Here is a 20,939-nt window from a genome sequence, read left to right on the forward strand (position 1 = left end):
CCTCCCAGGATGTGTTGAGCCACCAGCTAGCCCCGAAGTACCAGCCTTGCAGGGCCCTCCATGTCTGCACACAATAACCAGCTCCCTGCTTTTCTTCATTGCCAGTGGAAGGCCTCAAGGTGGTGGAGATTGAGAAATGCAAACGCGATATTAGGAAGATGAGGGAAGAGCTGGCAGCCAGAAGCAACAGGTAAGGTCGGCAGGGTGAGCCCACGGGTCCAAGGAGAGCACGCACGTGTGTGTGTGGGGGGAGGGTGAAGGGGGGGCGGTATTCTCATTTGTCTATAAGAACAGCTGGTACAGTTCTATTTGCTTCTGGCTTGCATGAATTGTAGGAGCCCAGGTGGCGTAGTGGTTATTTATGCATTGGGCTCCTAGCCACAAGGTCAGCAGTTCAAAGCCTCCAGCCTCTCTAAGGGAGAAAGATGAGGCTTTCTACTCCCATAAAGAGATCCCGGCTCAGAAACCCATAGGGGCAGTGCTGCTCTGTCCTGTGGGGTCACTGTGACCTGGAATCGACTCAGTGGTAATGAGTTTTGCATGAATAGTCTGGAAGCAGCCCTGACCTACTGGAGACCTGCTTTTCAAGTCTCGCTTTCTTGTCATAAGGAGGGCTTACGGCAGGTTGAGGGTAAGAAACGGACTTCATATTACAGAGGAGGAATCCGCCCACAGAGCAAAGCGCTAGTCCTAATTCAGCCATTCCAACGAAGTTGACATCTATTCTTAAAGAAAGGGGACATCAAAAGGTGTTTGACTGAGAGGGCCGAGGGAAGCCCAGGGGCTCTCCTGCAGAAGTCCACTCAACACAAAGGAGCAGCTGCCCCAGATACAGAAGCCCCAAATCCGGTGGAGCCAGGGGCCCTCCACCAGTGCGCCTGGGGAGCCAGTGTGCGGTGGCTCCAGCTGCTGCGATTGGTGGGGAAATAGCCCAGGCTTCGTTCTGCCCCTCGGAAGGTGTGTTTTGTGGACATAGGACCCTCTGTCTGAAACACCATCAGGCAAATAAGGAGAGAAGCTGCTGGCACGCACAAGGTTCAGGTCGAGGATGGAGATGCCTGTGACGATCAGAGCGGTGGTGGTGGTGAAGTGGCTGGTAACGGTGACAGTAAGGCTAATGGTGATGGCGGGTATGGGTGTGGCGATGGTCATGGTCACGGTGTTGGCCATGGCGACGCTGGCGGGGGTGCTAAATGGTATTGATGCTGGTGATGGTGCCGACGTGATAAGACGGTGATGATAGGTGATGCTAGGATGGTGGTGGTGGTGGTGGTAGAGGTGATAGTGGTGGTGGTGGTGGTGGTGGTGGTGGTGGTGGTGGTGGTGGTGGTGGTCGTGGCCATGGTGATGGTGGTGATGCGGTAAGATGGTGAGGGTGGGTGATGGTAGAGTGACGATGGAGGTGGTGGTGGCGAGGATGCCGGTGGTGGAGCGCTTCTGCATGCAGGCGCCATGCTGAGTGCTCTGTGGAGGTCATGCTGGCTTGATATCCTGGCTTTTTCTTCATCCCCATCGTTAGAGAAACCAAGTGACTCTAAATAGCGCCCCCCCACCACCACACACACACACACACACACACACAGTGCCGTACTACGAAGCCCCAGCAGCCTCGGGGCTCTCCTTGGCACACAGCAGGGTTCAGTGAGAACCAGTGCGCAGAACAGCAGCCTGTGCAAGTGTCCGTGATGGGCTGGGGTCCCTGAGCAGACGGAACATCACCTCCAGATTCGATAAGCTCAAGGCGAGCCTGGAGGAGAAGGAGGAGCGCGGCAGCTGGGAGGAAGGGGAGCCTGCTTACAAGCGTGGTTCCCGCTGAGAGTTCAGCAGCACTGGCCTGCCCTGTGGTGGCTGCATGGGACAGCCAGATGTGGGCAAGGCTCACCGTAAACGGTGCTTTATGATCGAGGTCTGGCGGTCCCTATGCCACATACAGTCACACTGCTTTGTGGCCACTTTGAATTTAGAGATGTCTCAGCGTACTTGATTTGGAGCAAAGGAGTTTGGGACCATAGAAAATTACGAATGAGTAATTCATCTTTGTCACCCCCATGTCAGGAGACTCAAAGGGGCAAGGGTCCTGTGCTTGTACAGGTGCCAGCCTGAGTCCCGGCTGGGCAGCCAGAAGGAGGCTGGGCCGCAAAGACCCCTGGTCGTGGCTGCCCACACTCTCGGCCTTGGACCTTCGTAACTCAGTTTGAAGCTCAGCCTCGTCCTCGGGCTGCCAGCTCCATCCTGCAGCTGGCCTTTCTTCCCAGATGAGAAACTGCAGTTAGCCAGGCCCCATCTGCTCCATGCTGGACTTCGCCGTGGATTCTGGCCAGCAGTTATGGCCAGGAGGGCAGCCAATAGGCCGTGACAGTAGGGTGGCAGGATGCGTGGTAAAGCTCAGGACCACAGGGGCTCCCTCGCATGGCCTCCCGTGGCTGCGTAAGGCAGGGACCTGGCTACAGGCGTGTAGGAATGAACCCTGAGTAAGGGCTTGATGGCCAGCTGTCTGCTGCCAGGGGCCCTCACCAGGCCATGACTGGCGCTCCCAGCTGACCAGAGCTCCTAGCACCAGAACCAAAGGGCAGGTGCCCTGGGGCCTCCTAGGTTTCTGGAGCAAGGTCAACTCCCCATCCCGGAGGTTTTGAATTCCCCCAAAGGACAGGATGGCAAAGGTGCCTCCTTGTCCCACACAGGAAAGCCACTCCCGTGATTAGAGAAAACCACGCCCTGGGCTCTGGTCACACCCCGGCATCACCCACCACCCCTGGCCCCGGTCATAACCCCAGCCCCCAGCCCCACACCAGCAGTGCTCCCCTTTGCTCTCTGTAAAACCAAGTTCAGGTCGAGACCAACGAGACGTTTGGGCGGTCGGCACTTCTGACCCTATTGATACCAGGAACCTGCTTTGATGGTGTTGGGGGACTGAGAAATTCAGTCCCCACGGCCGACTTGCTCAGCTGCAGTCTCATGTGCTTGTGGGGGCAGAAATGTGTGTATGGAGATACCTTTTCCCAGGGGGTCAGCCAGCTCGGGGACACAGAGAGGGACAAGGAGCCAGGCAGACAGAGCCCAGCTGTGCCCCAGGCATCCCGGCACACACACACATCCCACACATACACAGCACAGCGGGACCCCAGAACCCAGTGGGTGAGAACTTGCCTTTCGGGGCCAGCAGTCAGATTGTCCTCAGATGCACAGCCCCGCTGCAAGGGGCTGCCCTCCCTCATGATGTTTACGTATGCCCACTGATAGGGCAGGGGCCAGGCTACTCCATGCCTGAACCCCCGTGTGGTGCCCCTGGAGCACAGAGACCACTGTAACCTTGAGGTCAATGATGGTGATGCCCTCTGGGGTCTGCAGTCTCAGCTTCCATCCCAAACTAATGGCCCCGAACAGACTGGGCTTCGGGTAAGGAAAGCAGAAATCTGCTCCAAATGCAGTGAGAATGAAGGGCTCTGGTGCCGGCTGGAAAGTGGGAGGGGCGAGTGCCTGTTCCCGTGGCAACAGAGTACAGAGGGCGAGGGCACCAGGAGGCAGCCTGGGCTGAAAGGCTTCACCACGGTCCTGGGGCACCAAACAGGCTCCCTGTGACTTCCAGGCTGAAGTCTCAGGAAAACAGCTGGCTTCCAACATGGCGCCACCGTGTCCTTTCGAGAAAGCTGGAGTGACCCTCCTGGGAACTGCAGTTGCATAGACCACAAGTGTGTGTATGTTCGTACCCAAACACTACACCAACGCATGGCACCCTCACGGTTTTAGGGCCGTAGATAGCCCAGCCTGTCTTCCAAGGCACCTGGGGAGGACACGGACCTCCAGCCCGTGGCTTGGAAGCGGAGTGCTTAGCCGTGTGCATCCCCCAGAGACACCTACACGTTCTTCCTGGAAGCAGGTAAAGGCAGACATGATCACGCTGCATATCATTACCCCACAGCCCAGGGTCCCCACTGCTCTGAAGTGTACAGAGGGGGTTTCTGCGTTACCAGGTGACGGCGGACGTCCTTCTCCATCGGCCACTCGCCTTGTTATCCTTTGCTGCATGTGTGTCGGCATCCCTGCTGCGTCGCATGGGGCTGAAGCACCTCTGGGGAGGTCAGGAGGGAGCGGGTTGGGGATAAGAACAGCAGCGCCAAGGAGACTCCACCAAGCGCTCCTTCCTCCCGCAGGAGACCCATGTCATGTGGGCTGATGGTAAACTTGCAGAACCCACCGGTGTGGAGGGAAGGTCAACAAGGGGACCGCAGCTGAGTTCATGGTACCCCCGATGCAAACCTTCCAGATACTGTTCGAAATATTAAAAAAATAAACTCCAAAAACGAAACCCACTGCCATCGAGTGGATGCTGACTCATAGCAACCCTCTAGGACAGGGTGGAACTTCCTCCGTGGGTTTCCAAGACTGTAACTCTTTATGGGCTTCAAAAGCCTGGTCTTTCTCCCGCGGAGCCGCTGGTAAATTTGAACTGCTGACCTTGCAGTTAGCAGCCCAGTGTGTAACCACTACAACACCAGGGCTCTCTTCTAAGCATGTTGTTGTTGTTCGGTGCCGTCGCGTCAGCCTGTGCACAGCAGAAAGAAGCGCTGCAGGGTCCTGCGCCACCTCACAGCCATGCCGCTGCCTGAGGCCACTGGTGCAGCCCCGGGGACAGCCTTGAGGGCCTTCCTCTTTGTCACTGCCCCTCTCCTTCACCAAACATGATGTCCTTCTCCAGGGACGGGTCTCCCCTGACCACATGTCCAACGCACGTAAGAAGTCTCGCCATCCTTGCCTCCAAGGAGCGCTGTGGCCATGCTTCTTCCAGGACAGACCGGTTGGTCCTTTTAGCGGTCATGGTGCTTTCCGTATTCTGCTCCAGCACCGCAATGCACATGCATCTGATTTCCTTCGGTGTGCATATTCACTGCCCAACTGCCACAGCACACGGTGCGATGGAGGACGCCATGGCTTGAGTCAGGCACACCCGAGTCCTCAAGGAACATCCTCGCTCTCCAATACTCTAAAGAGATCAAAACACCTTTTTCAAGTTGTTGTTTTTTTAATTGATACCTAACTTAGAATAAGGTTGTCAGAATAAGGTGATGAAAACCTTGTTAGAAGTATAGGGACCATATATACTTGAGTTGAAGCCGAGTTTTTCAGCACCTATTTTATGGTAAAATTAGGTGCCTCGGCTGATATTCGGGTCAGCTTATCCTCAAGTATATACGGTACCTACTTTAAAACAACTTGATCTCTGTATCACCGCCTACACTGAGGACAAAGAGGATGTTGCTCTGGAACCAGTGAGCAGCCCGACATGTCTCCAGAAGGCCATGATCCCCACGCAGTCCTCACCTGCAGGGCGGTCTTTGGCCCCTGTGGTTGGTGCATTCCGTGTGCATCCACTTGCGATGCTTGTTCTCTGCGGGCATGCTGAGTGCTGAGTTCTTATTTATTTCCCTTTTGTTCTGTAAATTCACTTGCTGCTCATAATACCCAGAGTTACCTTGGTGTGGGGTTGATGTGCTGCATGGTGGGAACGGTGTGCTCTTTGGAGCCATCTGGGCTGAGTCTCGTTAGGGTTTTTGCAGCAACAGGTAATGCAGTCACTATCTCTGTGCAGAGAGCGCTGAGAGCGCTTTGCGTATGTGTGTGTCTCAGGACAAATTCCCCAGAGTAAGAGAAACCCCCCAAACCAAACCTGCTGCCACTAGCTGAGGCTAGATGAGATTGACAGCCTTCAAGGATCGGGATTTCCTTCTGACTCTTCCAAGATTGTATTCAATTGGTCTCTGTGCAAATCTTGCTGTATAGATCAATAGCAGTGCCTTCCTTCTCCTGCATCTGACGCACTGATGTCCCACCATGCTGCCCAGCACTGCCCATCAGCCTGTTGGTCTAAGAAGCCAGGGTGGACTCCCCTCTCTCCATAACCCTGGTGTGCCTGGAATTACAAATGTGCCATGTCCACACAGTGGGATATGGCTTAGCCACCAGGAGAGGTCAGATTCTGTCGCATGCTACAATGCAGATGAACCTGGAAAACACTGTGTTGAGAGACAGAATAAGGCACACACTGTACAACCTCAGTTGTCTGAAAAGCTTAGGTGTGGCGTGCCAGCCTCCATAATCGAACGGGTCCAAGGGGCAGTTGTGTAATTGAGGGGTCAAATTCAAGAGACATCGGACAAGATAAAGCATGCAAGTGCTCACCTCTGACTCCCTCCTGACTTCCGGAGCCAGATCCACACAGAGAGAGTGAATATGTTTCCAACCAGGGCTTAGACACACTCATAGGGTGTGCCAGTCCCCCAATTACAGGTAAATACATGTGTAACAGGAAGGGGTTGTACAATGGGCATACACGTAACAGGAGGGGACGAGCTGGGGGCATGCACACAATAGGAAGGGAAGGCGCTAGGGGCATACACGGAACCAGACAGGTGAGCTCTAGAGTCAGATGGAGCCTAACCTTGGTCGTCCTGAGTTGGCTGGACTCAGTGTCTTTGGGTTCTGCTTCAGGGGAACAATCCATTATCCTTATCAGAAGGGAGGGGGCTCTACTTAGGGTGGGTTCTCAACCTTCCTAATGCCGAGACCCTTTCATTCAGTTCCTCACGTGGTGGTGACCCCCCAACCATAAAGTTATTTTTGTTTCTACTTCATAACTGTAATTTTGCTACTGTTATGAATCACCATGTACATATCTGATATGCAAGATGTATTTTCATTGTAACAAATTGAACATCATTAAAGCATAGGGATTAATCACAAAAACATTATATAATTCTATATTGTGAAATATTTATTTCTAATGACAAATAAATGAAATTTTGTCTTGAAGCATGGTATAGCATGGGTAGCAGTCTTCACACCGGGTACTCGTAGGTGGCCATATCTGCATGTGGGCGGACCTGCCAGGAGATAGATAGAGGAACGGTGTCTCCGTTCCTAAGACCATCGGAAATATGTGTTTTCCGATGGTCTTAGGCAACCCCTGTGAAAGGGTCGTTCGACTCCCAAAGGGGTCGAGACCCACAGGTTGAGAACCGCTGCTCTAGGGTCTGATTGTCCTAGATGGTTGACAACCTTCAGACAATCTTTAAGCAGTTGACCTCCAAGTGTGTAGTCAGTGGCCATGTGTTTACAAACAGCACCTTAGGTTTGGCTTATATTATGGGTGGACATCCTGGGGAATCACTTCTCTGTTTCCCACACTTGCACTAGGAGACTGCAGAGAGACCAAGGTGCACAGCGGTTACATGCAGCGGAAGGAAGGGGACCTGGGTTTTATTTCGGGTGGTGGGAAGCTTTTGAAATTGTGGGGTGGTGATGTTTGCACAACATGGTGAGTTATTCATGTCACCCAGTTATACTCATCCAAATGGTTGAAATGTCGGATGCCATGTATCATCTACCATGATGGGGAGAGAGAGAGAGAGAAGTTTGAAGCACTGGGGCCAGAACTTCTCTTTACTTTTCTCTTCAGGACCAACTGCCCCTGTAAATACAGTTTCCTGGACAACCACAAGAGGCTGACACCCCGACGAGATGTTCCACCTTATCCCAAGGTAAGACTGATACTCTGGCCCTGAAGCAATTGAGCAGCCCCTTCCACAAACCCAGACCCCAGCTTCCACGCCCGGCCACCCACCCTACCCACCCTCATAGTCCACCGGACTGTCACAGGTCTACAGACACAGCTCCCACCCCACCCTGGGCTGCCAGCACTCCCACCCCCACTGCAGCCTTGTTAATGGTTTTATTGAAATAACTACACATCTTCGACACACCTGCGAATGCCTGCTTCGCTGGATCATCCGTCTCCGAGTGATCGATGTATGATGTTAGTATGAAGAGTGTTGGTCTTGGCACACAAGACATTTCTCAACAGTCAGAGAACCAGCCTTTCTTAAAGTGGCTGTGCCCTGGGGGGCAGGGGAGGGGTGCTTTTCAAATAACTGAGGGAGCAGCCTGGGGAGTTGGGCCCATCTAGACAAGGGCTTGGGAACCTGTGGCCCAACCAAGCTTGAATCTGCTTTTAAGCTAAGCTGAGGGGAAGCCACCCAAGTGCCCATCAACAGATGAATAGACAGATTAAAATGTGCTCTGTCCAGCTTAGGGGCGCCTCGGTGGCAGAGAGGTTACTCACTGGGTTGTGATCCAAAAGGTCAGCAGTTTGAAACCACCGGCTGTTCCGAGGAGAAAAGACAGGGCTTTCTACTCCTGTCAAGAGTGACCATCACAGAAACCCACAGGGGCAGTTCCCCCCTGTCCTGAAGGGTCACTTTGCTAGAGTTCTTAGAGAATCTAGGCTGTGGTCTGGCATGGGTATCTTTCAAAGGGAAGCAAAGGGGAAGTAGAAGAAACATCCCGGCACGTGTCCAAGGTCACCAGCCTTTGTCCCACAGACAAAAGCCCACAGGTTCCCATGGGCTGAGTCTAAGCTCTCTCTCTCTCCTGTCTAGTACCTGCTCTCCCCAGAGACCGTCGACGCACTCCGGAAGCCCACCTTTGATGTCTGGCTCTGGGAGCCCAACGAGGTAAGCAGGGAGCATCCTGGGCGGCTATTGGCTTTAATCACATCACCCCCAGAAGCTGCCTGGGAAGGCTGGGCTGTTCAAAGCCAAACTTGTCACCATAGACTCAGGGCCGGCTCCTAGAACCCTACAGAACAGGGCACCACTGCCCCTGAGGTCGTGACCCTCCACCAGAGCAGAATGTGTCATCTTTCAACGGAGCAGCTGTGGTTAGCAGCCCAACCATAAATTCACCCTCTCCAGCCCACCGTGTGTGTGTGTGTGTGTGTGTGTGTGTGTGTGTGTGTGTGTGTGTGTAATATTGTTAGCCCCAGCGTTTAGCTCAGACGTACACAGTCCAGGTCCAGGAGAACGTGCACCCGCTGAAGGAATGGTGAGCCAATTTCTGCTGCAAGACTCTCAAATTTCCTTTAGCTGAGACACCACTAAGAGGGAACGCTGTGGGTGTTTCTATCGAATTCTCTACAATGGAGCAGTGGTGATTCCATGGTAGCATTGCAGCCTCCCAGCCAGGAGACCCAAGTTTGATTCCCGGCCAGTGTACCTTACATGCCACCACCCGCCTGCCTGTCAGTGGAGGCGGGTCTGGGTTGCTAACACGCTGAGTCGGTTTCAGTAGAGCCCCCAGGCTAAGATGGAGCAAGAAGAAAGGCCTGGCTCTCTACTGGTGAAAAGCAGCCGGTGAGACCCTACAGGCCACAAGGGTCTGATCCACCACCCACCATGGCCTGGCACAGGCCTGGGCAGCCTTTCTAACCACTGTGCTCGGGAGCTGTATGCGTCAAGGACGTACCGGACAGCAGTTAGCAAGTTATCTCAAAGACAGTAAAAGGCCCTTCATCGGAGCCTTGGCCTGGCTGTTTGCAACACCCCAAAGCCGAAGGCCCTCTTTCAGCGATTGACCAGGAAGAGACGCAGGCAGGCTGCCCCAGCCCCTCTCCGTTGGACAAGCCCCAGCAGCAGGGACAGCTCCCACCATCGCTTCCAGGATCTCACACCGAGCCTTCTCCCTGTACGCGCCTCTCTCCTCCTGTCTCTTTGGATAAGGCCCCACTCAGAAGGGATCAGGGACCCTCCCTACTCCCGAGGGATCTGGTTAGCCCGATAAGACCTTCCAAGGCCCTATTTCCAAACAAACTCTCCTTCCGATGTACTAAGGTCAGGACTTCAGCAAATCTTTTTTTAGGAAACACAACTCAACCCATAACAGGGTTTGGGGTCCCAAATAGTGGAGGGGCCAGCTGCTGTACCCGAAACCTTCTATCTAAGCCTGCCAATGACCCATACAGCTGGGTGGGGCTGGTGGGTGGAGTAGGGGTGGCCAGGCACAGCCTGGGCTGCAGGTCCGGGAGCCAGCCCCTCCTAGCCTCTTGCCCAAGTCCTTCTGGACGGACTCCTGTCACTCTGTGGGGAGCCCCCCTGTCAGTGCCACTGCTCCCCGAGCCTGCTATCGGGACATTATGCACGTGTGCCGGCACACGGCGCTGGAGGAAGGCAGTGGGTGGTTAGAGCGCCCTGGTCTGTGTCTGGGGTGCTGTTCGTTTCTCCGCTGGGTTCTTTGCAGTACCTGGTGGGGGGGGGGGCGTCACTGCTCTCATAGATAGGCATGCCATCGAGGCCTTGATTATAGGGTTGGGTCCCCCAAAGCCCAGCGCCTCACTGCAGCGATTCCAGCTCGAATACCATTTAACAAGTAAGGATGGCTTCCACGTGGCACGTCCTTCTGTGAAGAGCAGGTTGCACCGTGAGCAAAGCAGCCAGGGAGCTAGGTTCCAAGGTCCACTCCGAGGCCCTCTGCCTCAGGCGCTCCCCCAGGGAGCTGGGGGTCATTGGAAGGCAGGATGCAGGCAGACTGACCCCGGGCCAGGTGGCACTGCTCAGAGACACTCACGAGTCCCCATTTTTCGGCCCCCTGGGCTCCCCGAGACTTGCTTTTCCCACACACACGTACACAAAAAGCAACGTCCGCTCTTGGCAAGGTCATGCTGGGCTATTTTTTTTAAAAGCATTTCATCTTTTTCTTCCTTCTAGCTTAATTAGCCCGCAAAGCTCTGAGCTACATTTAAATAGATCTCAGTCATGACAGTAAGCCTCCTTGGGGCTAAAAACAAAGCCTGTTTCAGCTTGAGCGCAGACTGCTAGTATAAATATCAGAGTTTCGTGACTACAGCTCAGGAGCGGGCACCAGATCACCTTCAAGACGCCCCAGTGAAGAAGGCAAGACATCCGTACAAAGTGCTGTGGGCCCTCCCTCTGAGAGGCAGAACTGAGCATCCTGGGTGGCAAACGTCATCTTGTGGTCCCTGGTCTCAAACCCTGGGGAGCCTTCGACTGTATCCACTCAGGGTCTCTGGGGCCAGCGGCTAGGAACAGCAGCGCAGGCAGCTGCCTCAGGCCTGGAGACTTACGTGCTGCCCGTGGGCCTCGGAGACTGTTTTCCCATGTTTGTTACAGTCCGTTGTCCTTGAGCCAGCAACGATTCATGGCAGCTCCGTGTCCCAGCGGGCTGCAGAGCGCCATGGAGAATTGGAACGGAAAGAGGATGGGATTTTTTCCACGAACTTTTTGAAGCCCCCACCCCCACCGTACAACAGAACGGAAACACTGCCCCGTGTGGCGCCCGCGTTGGTCTGCTCGGGGCCCTTGCTGTGCATGAGTGACTTCTGGCCTGGAGTCCATCTTCCAGCGTGTTATCAGGCGGCGTTGCATTCCGATCCATGAAGTTTTCAAAAGCAGAGAGACACTGTCAAGGAGTCCAGGAAGGAAAAGAATGTGTGGAAACTGATTGTAGAAGCCATTGCACAATACCGCTGATGTACTTGAACTAGGGAATAATAGGGTAGATGTGTTAATTCACAACTGGTAATAAATTTTAAAATATATATAATTATACATATATGTGTGTGTGTGTGTGTGTGTGTGTGTGTGTGTGTGTGTGTGTGTATTTGTTAAAGCAGATCTCTAGGCCTTTCTTCATAGCTTGTGTTAGTCTGGGCGTTCCACTGAGACCCCTCCTCCTGGTGGCCCAGGTGGGATGTGATGTATCAGTGTCATAACTTCCAGCATCTCTGCCATGTGGCATAAGGACAGACGGGCCGTGGTTTTCACGTGTCGAAATCAGTAGAAATCACTTTGACGTGGTCATGGAATTGTCCCTTCTTGCAAAGAATTCTCGTTGACTTCCGATCCAGTTCTTTCTGATCCCAAAAGATCTCGGCTGCTGCTTCAAGCCCTCATTGCCCTCCTGGGTGATGTTAAAGCCGCCAATAACCAGGGTCTTCTCCCAAGTCACGCTGCCCGACTGCCTGTTAGGAAGGAAGACATCCTGTGAAGGGCGTGGCCTTGTGGTGATCTTCCCAAGCCTGAGGGGAGAGCAGGGGGAGGCGGGGCTCTGAGTCCACCCACTGTTGACGGTCCCTCCCCTTGACCACAGATGCTGAGCTGCTTGGAGCACATGTACCATGACCTCGGCCTGGTCAGAGATTTCAACATCAACCCCATCACCCTGAAGAGGTGGTTGGTAAGTGTCAGGCCCCCTTCTCTCCTGGAGGTGGCTTCCCGAGGACCCGGACTGCTTGCACATGGAGAGGGTGTTCCTAGGGGAGCTTCCAGTGAGCATCTCTCAGTCCTGAACTACCCTTCCTCCAGTCCGTTCCCTACCTCCTGGGCTTCTGCCCGGATGAGAGAGAAAGAGAGAGAGACCCGGAGGGACAAGTGAAGCAAAGCATTCTAAGTCAGCAAGGAGTGTGTGTGTGCATATATGTACAAGGATGTGTACATGTGTGCATGCACACATACACATGCATGTGTGTGTACATGTGTGTATAGCAGCAGAGCCCTTTTTAGAATGAAATATTACGGCTGAATAGTAACCACTTATTAAAGAGGTTTCCTGCCCCACCTGCCCAGCCCCACGTCCCACGTGGCTCCTTTCCCTCCTCCCAGGCACACCTCTGCCTGGGAGGAAACCATGGAAGGTTTTCCCTACACCTGCCTTTTGGTACTACATGTGGCCTTCCTGGGCCACCATCCCCGGACCTTTGGCAAGCCCAGGAATGCCCCTGGTCACAGGTTCAGATGGGGATGTGGCAGGGATCCTTGAGACAGTCAGTCCCAGTGGGACCCCAGGGAAAGGGTGGAGGGCAGCCTAGGCCCAGGCAGGTGAGCACCACCTCTTCCACAGCTCTGCGTCCACGACAACTATAGGAACAACCCTTTCCATAACTTCCGGCACTGCTTCTGTGTGACCCAGATGATGTACAGCATGATCTGGCTCTGTGGCCTCCAGGTGGGTCTTGGTGTGGGCTCCCTGCTGCCTCCCATCAACACCAGCTCACTGTCCCTACTCCCCAGCAATCCCACCATGCACCAGGGAAGGCACCTGCTGCAGGCCCCTCCTACAATGCAATGAGCAGGTGGGCACCTGCTCAGCCACCCCAGAGAACAGACAGGTTTCTCCCACAGACGGGGAGGCCTGCCATGCCTGGAAGAGGCTTCATTCTGCCCACACACCCCTTTCCCTCACTGCCCACCAACTCCAACCCCCTCCTGACTCCACTCTGCCACAAGAGTAAAGAGGACAGAAACCTGAACGATGTTTGCTCATCCAGGAGAAATTTTCCCAAATGGACATCCTGACCCTGATGACTGCGGCCATCTGCCATGATTTGGACCATCCTGGATACAACAACACGTGTGTGCATGCATGATTCCTTCTCCCGCTCTTCCTTCCCTTTTAAAGGACAGTCTGGCTTTTGGAGGGAGGGTGCATATGAGAAGTGAGTTTCCGGTGGGTGCAGTCCACATCCGTCTCTTCGGTCTTGTAAGCGATGGGCGCCACTTGTACATTACAGTTGCTGCCATACCACGCAGGACAACTAAGCGCAGAAGCCTGGGTCTCCATGGCCTCCCTTGGGTCTCTCTTTCCTCTCCAGGTACCAGATCAATGCACGCACAGAGCTGGCCGTGCGCTACAATGACATCTCGCCCCTGGAGAACCATCACTGCGCCGTGGCCTTCCAGATCCTCGCCCAGCCGGAGTGCAACATCCTCTCCAGTGTACAGCCAGACGGCTTCAAGCAGATCAGACAGGTGTGTGTGTGTGTGTGTGTGTGTGTGTGTGTGTGTGTGTGTGTGTGTGTTGGAGGTGGGGGTGGCAAGGGCTCTCTGGCCGGAAGGCCAAGTAGGGAAGGGCACTTGGGGGTGGGAGAGGACAATGCATATGATCACAGAGTAGAACCTCACGAGAAGTGGAGCCCCAAGGAGAGGTGTCCCCTCTGAGATGCTGTATTAGTCTAGGTACTTTGGAGAAACAAATCCACAGCAACTCATATATAAGAGAGAGTTTTATGTAAAGAAAAGGTGCATCATGAAAACATCCCAACCCAATGCTGCCCAAGCCCACAAGTCCAACATTAACCCATTAACTCAACACCAGTCCACAAAGTCCTCCACCTCACAAAATAGAGGCAATGATGCCGACTGCAGGAGGAAAGCTGAGTCAGTAAACGAATAAGCATCTCAGCACTAGCAGTGGTCTCCACACAGCTGCTCCAGCACCCAGGGCTGCATCGGGATAGATCCATGCGGCTTCTCCTTGGGGATGTCTTGTAGGAAGTCAATCTTGCAAGCTGAAGCAGGGAACTGCTAAGGCAGCTGCACCCGGTGCAACCATCACAAAACAAGAGACCCGAGAACTAGAAAGGCGAGGCTCATCACCCATTTATCCCTCCGCCTTTCAATTAGCCCCACATGTGATTATCGGCCAGGCTGGCACAATTAACTAACTCAGATGCATACAGGGTCGTGTGGGCATGCCCTTCCCACCCAGCTCACAACACCCTTCATGGGAAACCCTATCTGCATCCTTGGACACGAAGGTTTCTAAGGGTCAGTAACCCGCCCTGCGGGGCACACTGTGCATGTGGCTGGGAAGACATCATCGACAGCCTCCATCCCAGCAGAGCTCCGCCCACTGCTCCCTAAGCCGAGCCTCTGACCCCGGCCCCCTTGTGGGCCAGCTTGCTTGTGGTCTGCGGCAGATAAGGAAGCGTCCTTCATCCTGGGGGACAAGTTCACAGACGGAGAGGAAGAAACTTCCACACAGCTTCCACCTGCCCTGCAGCAAGCTCTCCCAGCTTACCATAAAAGTATGTCGTCCCCTCCCCATTCTGCAGAGCATGGCCCCAATTCAGTTCAGTGGTCCACCCCGTTCTAGAGGCAGGAAGAGATTGAAGCAATCCCTTCGAAGAGTGTGACGAGTTTGAGTGGCGGTTCCCCCCAAAAGGCCTGTCCATCTCCTGAGCCCCCAGAACTTCTCCATGTGACCTTGTGTGGGGAGGAAAGGATGACTTTGCAGAGACAGTGTGAGGAGGATCCCGAGAGGAGGCAGCCATCCAGGATTACCCAGGTGGTCCCTAAAGCCAAGGGATGAGAGCTGGAAAGGAAGAAGACACAGATGCACAGAGAAGACCAGGGGAAGATGGAGGTAGATCGGGGATGCACCTCCAAGCCCCGAAACCCGCAGCCATCAGAAGCTGGAGGGGGCAGGGAGCCGATCCCCTTTTCCCTTGGAGCCTCCATGAGGGATCCGCGCTGCAGAGGCTTGGATTTGGGGTTTCTAGCCTCCAGACCTGTGAGAGGGTAGATTGCTATGGCTTTAAGCCACCGGGATGTGGCTATTTTTTATGGTCCCTCCGCCTGCGCTCAAGGTGATGCTGGCTCGCTGTGACCCTACAGGACAATGAGAACCCTCCCCCAGTGTTTCTGAGGCTGCCAGTCTCTGCGGAAGCAGTCATCCTTTCTCCCGAGGAACAGTTAGCGGGTTTGAACCGCTGACCTTTCAGGTAGCAGCCCGGACCTTTACTGCTGCACCACGGGGATCTCCACTTCTTGTGTGATGGTAGCGCTAGCAAAGTCAGACCAGGAGCCGTCTCCAAGCTCTTTGAGCAGCCGTGTTCTGCCATTGCCCAGCTGACAGTCTCATCCGCTCTGTGCCTTAATGACTCTCCTTCAAATGCGCCCCCCCCTCCCATAACATATCTTAGAAGCCAGTTCCAGGAAAGCGCCACCCGTCGCCCTCTGGAGATCTGATAAGCTTCCCTTTATCAGAGAGCAGCAGCCACATCAGCCATTGTTTCCCAGCTTGCCCACACTTCCAGGAAGTTCCGAGTTAAACCAGCGCTTGCTCCGGTCCTCCTGGAATCCCCAGGCCCAGGGACATTCTCTAGCCTTTATCTCTAGATCTTCTGGGCCCTCCTACACGGGTTTGGAAGCACCTGCAAGCACCAGTTGTTGCGATAAGCTGTAATGAATCTTTGTCTGAAGTAGGTGAAGGGGCAGATCATAAAGTGAGCCTGCCATTGGCCAGTGCCACCCCTAGTGGCTGGCCAGCAAGGGCCTCCCCCAGGACGAGGACCCGAAGGAGCAGAGCAAGTTGCACACCTCTTCATGCAGAGGCTCACCCCAACAGGGGGTCAGAGCAGTGGCCAGGAAGGAGCAGGGGGGCCTGGTTTAAAGAGCAGGCACTTACATACAAAAAGACGCCCTCCTCCCAGCCAAGGGGTGCCAGCCAGGGCCTGTCCTGCTTCAAACCTTTGACTAACTTTTCGATAAGGCTTCTTTTTTCAGGGTGAAATCAGTTGTTTCCTTTTTTATTTTTATCAATGGTTTGCTTTTTAAATTATTTTGGGAGATGACAGAATAAATTCTTCCCTAAGACTACATGACACCTTGACAGGCCAATTGCATGATTCAAAACGCCGGTGACCCCCGCCACCTCTGCCACCCCCAAATACATGTAGGATGATGTATGTTGACGGATTGGGATTTTGTATTTGTTGCTTTTGTTTTTTATTCATTCTGTTTTTTGGAAAAGTGGGACATACCTGGCAAAGAGATACTCTAAATGTGGAGTGACTGGATGGATAGATAGAAGGATGGGTGGGTAGGAGGAGGGAGGGAGGGAAGGAGGGATAGCAGGTTAATGTTGCATGGATGACGGAAGAGTAGATGGAGGTGCATTGACATAAATGGATGGCCATGGCTTTGAATTATGCGCCTTCTCGTAAATCAATATTCAGTTAACAAGGTAATGAGCTATTTCTGTTTTGTTTTGTTTTTATTTCTGTTTTTTAAACTCATTTCATCACTATTTATACACTTGTGAATAGAATTAAATGTTACAAATATGAAATCTATTCCAATGTTGATCATTCTCAAGCAATATGTATACACATAACCACATATAGACTACCTAAACCCACTGCCGTCAGGTTGACTGTGACTCAGTGACCCTGTAGGACAAACTAGACCTGATCCTTTAAGGAAGCAGACAGCCTCGTCTTTCTTCCCTAGAGAGGCGGATGGGTTTGAACTGCTGAGCTTGTGGTTGGCAGACCAGCACTTAACCCACTGCACCACCAGGGCACTTTACATATGAAAAGCACTGCTGTTGAGTTGATTCCAGTACATACGATGTCGGGTTTTTGAAGCTGTAAACCTTTAAGAGAGCAGACAGACTCACCATTCACAAGGCTTATGTGTACATGTAACCACATAGAGATTACCCACTACCACCACCACCACCACCACCAAGTCAATGCCGACTCACCACGACCCGACAGGAGAGAGTCGAACAGCTTCTTTAAAGAAGCAGACCTGCCTCATCGTTCTCCCTCTGACTGGTGGCTTTGAACCGTTGATCTTGTGATGAATGGTCCAGCATTTACTGCTCCTGACCCAGAGATTACATCATAGAAATGATGCTCTTGGGAAAGCAGTCATTGACATCCACCCACATCTGGGGGGGCGGGCAAACCCTGCATCTAGACCATGAAATCTAGGAAAAGCGTGTTACGTATCCTGCTCTCAAGTCTACTGGATTTCACGCTATACCGGTCTGCTGAGAGCTTGTGGGTCCGGGTAGAAGCCTCACCTTCCCTACAGGTCCCCTGCCAATGCACGTCACGTGAGCCACCGGATGTCAGCGGTGATGTGGTCAACGTGAAAGTGGGGCTTTCGTGTTGCTTGGGTGCTGAACAAGTTTCAGCAGAGCTGAAAGGCCTGGCGATCCACTCCTGAGCACCAGCCAGGGAGAACTCAATCCACTCCTGAGCACCAGCCAGGGAGAACTCGATGGATCACAATGGGCCAATGTGCCGCCGAACCACACCTGGTGTAGGGAGAAGCAGCCTTTCCTTTCACCTGTGCAAGTCCCCACGCCTCAACAGCTGCCAACTACAAACCATGGGTCCCCGCCACCTGTGCACATGGCTGCCCCCTCTGTCTGAGGCACGATACACACAGGTTCTCGAGCCGCTTGGGGTCATCGCTCTCCTCAAGCCCAGGTGTGTGCCCCCAGCCTTCCATTCCCGGGGGCCCCTAGGCCGGTCCCTCCACCTTCTCAAGTCCCACTTTCCTTATCTGTGAACTTGCTACAGTGATTCCCAGGCACGAGGACAAAAGTCGGTGTGAAGCCAAATGCAGTGATGGGTGCCGATGGCTCCCTGCACAGCAGGTGCTCAACTGGGGGAGGGTGGCTGGGGTGTCAACGCATGGCTCTCCCACTTTTCAGGGGATAATTACCCTGATCTTGGCCACCGACATGGCAAGGCATGCAGAAATCATGGATTCTTTCAAAGACAAAATGGAGAGTTTTGACTACAGCAATGAGGAGCACATGATCTTGGTGAGTAGGATCGCTGGACCTCTTTGGGGGCGGGGGTTGTTAAATCAGAGGCAGACCACCCAGTGAGATCAGAGATGGAGAAGCCAGAACTTGAGACCCAGTGTTGGAAAGAGATTTCCAGGTACCATTTCCCAGGCCACGGCTCTTACAGCAAAGGTCCCCAGGCAGGGCCCCTCACCTGATAAGTCTCCCTGCATGCCTCTGCCCACTCCTCCACCTCCGTCTGGCCTTTGCTCTCCTGAGAAGAAGCTGCGCTCTCTGCAGGAGGCAGGGCAGGAGGTGGAGCCTCGACCAGCATGGCAGCTAGAGCCAGAGCACCTAGCAGAGCCCCCAGACAGGGAGGCACGGGCTAGGGACCAGTGGGCAGAAGCCAACAGGCCACCTTTGGCAACTCTGTAGTTTCCTCACCCCAGGCTGGAGGGGCGGACGAAAGGGGAGTCCCTCCTGGTGGGCAGCCACTAGGTCAGTGTCAGCAGTGTCATCGGCATCAAAGCTGGCCCCCCACCTGCCCTGTACCTCTGTGACGTCACTCGAGGTCCTCCCACAGCCATACCCACTGCATTTCCCTTCTTACTCTGTTCAAGCCGGGCCTCCGAATGAGGTGCTTCCTTCCTTCCTTTCTTTTTTTTGATAGAATCATTTTATTGGGGCGCTTACAGATCCCATAACAATCCATACATCAATTGTGTCTAGCACATTTGTACATATGTTGCTATCATCCGTTTCAAAACATTTTCTTTCTACTTGAGCCCTTGGTATCAGCTCCTCTTTTTGCCCTCCCTCCCCTACCCTCCCACCCTTGTGACCCCTTGATAAATTATAAATTACTATTATTTTTATATCTTACACCACCTGCTGTCTCCCTTCACCCACGTTTCCAGTTGTTTGTCACCCTTTGGTGGGGAGGTGTTATACCTCGATCATTGCAACCGGTTCCCCCTTTCTGCCCCACCTTCCCCTTACCCTCATGGTATCACTACTCCCATTACTGTTCAGGTGTGTGGGGGGGTATCTTCCCTGGACTCTGAGTGTCGAGAGCTCTTTCCTGTACCAGTGTACATGCTCCAGTCTACCAGGTCTGTAAGGTAGAACTGGGGTCATGATAGTGGAGGGGAGGAAGCATGAAAGACCTAGAGGAATGTTGTATGTTTCATCAGTGCTCTACTGCACCATGGCTGGCTCATCCCTTCCTGTGACCCTTCTGTGAGGGGATGTCCAATTGCCTACAGATGGGCTTTGGGTCTCCACTCCTACCTCCCTCATTCACATCCTAACGATGCTTTTTCATTCTGGTTTGTGTGTATCCCCAGTAGTCAATAATTTTTCTTTTTACTTTACAATTTACATTTTGTATTTTAAAAGTTCTCTGCACAGAGCAGGCTTCTCCAAGCTGTTCCAGTCCCCTCCAGAAAAGTCTCTCTGACGCTTTGGGGATGGAGGGTGCTCCCATCCTCTCGGGGGAGGCTGAGGGCCCCAGTGGGGATGCTCAAGTCCCACTGCCGATGGCAAGGCACACTGCTAGCCGCCCAGGACTGCCTCCTCCCAGGCGAGCAGAAGCAGCAGCAAAGGGTCACACTGTACAGCCGGGGCTGACACCTATCTCCCTTCTTGCAGTTGAAGATGATTTTGATCAAGTGCTGTGATATCTCTAATGAGGTCCGCCCGATGGAGGTCGCCGAGCCTTGGGTGGACTGTTTATTAGAAGAGTACTTTACGCAGGTAAGGGTGCCACGGAGCCATCTAACGTCATAGTGCTCATGACTGAGAGGGTGGTAGTGAAGCAGAAATAAAGTAGGTTGGAACGTGAGACATCAAAGGCTGTGACAAGCCAGAAAAACTCATGTTCCCAAACTGCCGCCAGTCACCACTAAGTCACTCCCGGGGCAGACTGCAAAGGAATTGCTTCACAGTGAGGATCAGGGACTATGGAAGCAGGAAGGCCCCATGGGACGAGTACGATCCAGTATCCATGCACACGTGCACACATGTCCACACACATATATATGCACGCACGCACGCACACATTGAGTTCCTGTGTGCACACCCAGGCGCACATACTCGCACATATGCACGGTGCATACATGTGCATACTCATACTTCATCCTGCCTCACAAGGGCCCAGGGCCCTTTCCTCCCTCGCGCCCTGTGCAGAGCTCACTGCCTACAGCCCCACCCCCACCCCTTTCGTTCTCTCTCTAGCTATTCCTGTGTAATAGCCATGGGCAAAAGCCGAGATATTAACATTTTGAAGTCAGCCTAAAATGGAAAATATTGGAAAAGACAAAAATCCACTCCGTCGAACAGCCTGATTGAGGCTGCAGGAGCTCTGAAGGCCATCTCTGCTGCTGAGTGGCATGTGGTGTGTCTGACCAACGGTGCCTGCCCTCTCCCACTGCCCGCCATGCCCCCCACACACCCTACTCAACACCTAGGAGGCTGCCACCCTTCTGTGTTCTCACTGACTTGAGTTGGTGGAGTCCTTGGATGGTGCAAGCACCCCAAAACTAGCAGTTCCAAGCCACCCAGAGGTACCTCAGGAGAAAGGCCCGGTGATCAGGTCTTTGAAACCCTGGTAGAGCACAGCGCACCTCTGACACACATGGTTGCCATGACTGGGGCTCAATTTGACTTGGTTGGCTGGCTCGTTGGTTTGGCTGGTTGTTGGCTGGTCGGTCGGTCGTTCGTTCGGCTGGTTGGTTGGTTGGTTGGTTGGTTGGGTTGGTTGGTTGGTTGGTTGGTTGGTTGGT

The 20,939-nt window shown here is 53.6% G+C and overlaps 1 protein-coding gene across 4 annotated transcripts in view; it reads left to right on the forward strand.

The window, feature by feature from the left end:
* Positions 1 to 20,939, forward strand: part of PDE9A (phosphodiesterase 9A) — a 140,587-nt gene that overhangs the window by 106,652 nt on the left and 12,996 nt on the right. For all 4 annotated transcript variants that reach the window (XM_045284749.1, XM_013005356.2, XM_045284750.1 and 1 more), the window contains 9 exons: positions 106 to 190; positions 7,454 to 7,535; positions 8,433 to 8,507; positions 11,938 to 12,024; positions 12,688 to 12,792; positions 13,115 to 13,197; positions 13,439 to 13,595; positions 18,079 to 18,192; positions 19,807 to 19,911. In XM_045284749.1, coding sequence (XP_045140684.1) covers positions 106 to 190; positions 7,454 to 7,535; positions 8,433 to 8,507; positions 11,938 to 12,024; positions 12,688 to 12,792; positions 13,115 to 13,197; positions 13,439 to 13,595; positions 18,079 to 18,192; positions 19,807 to 19,911 — 893 coding nt within the window. The remainder of the gene's footprint in view (positions 1 to 105; positions 191 to 7,453; positions 7,536 to 8,432; positions 8,508 to 11,937; positions 12,025 to 12,687; positions 12,793 to 13,114; positions 13,198 to 13,438; positions 13,596 to 18,078; positions 18,193 to 19,806; positions 19,912 to 20,939) is intronic.

Source organism: Echinops telfairi, unplaced genomic scaffold (assembly GCF_000313985.2).
Source record: "Echinops telfairi isolate 266 unplaced genomic scaffold, ASM31398v2 ScPeMD7_7469;HRSCAF=8507_0, whole genome shotgun sequence".
NCBI classification, from domain to species: domain Eukaryota; kingdom Metazoa; phylum Chordata; class Mammalia; order Afrosoricida; family Tenrecidae; genus Echinops; species Echinops telfairi.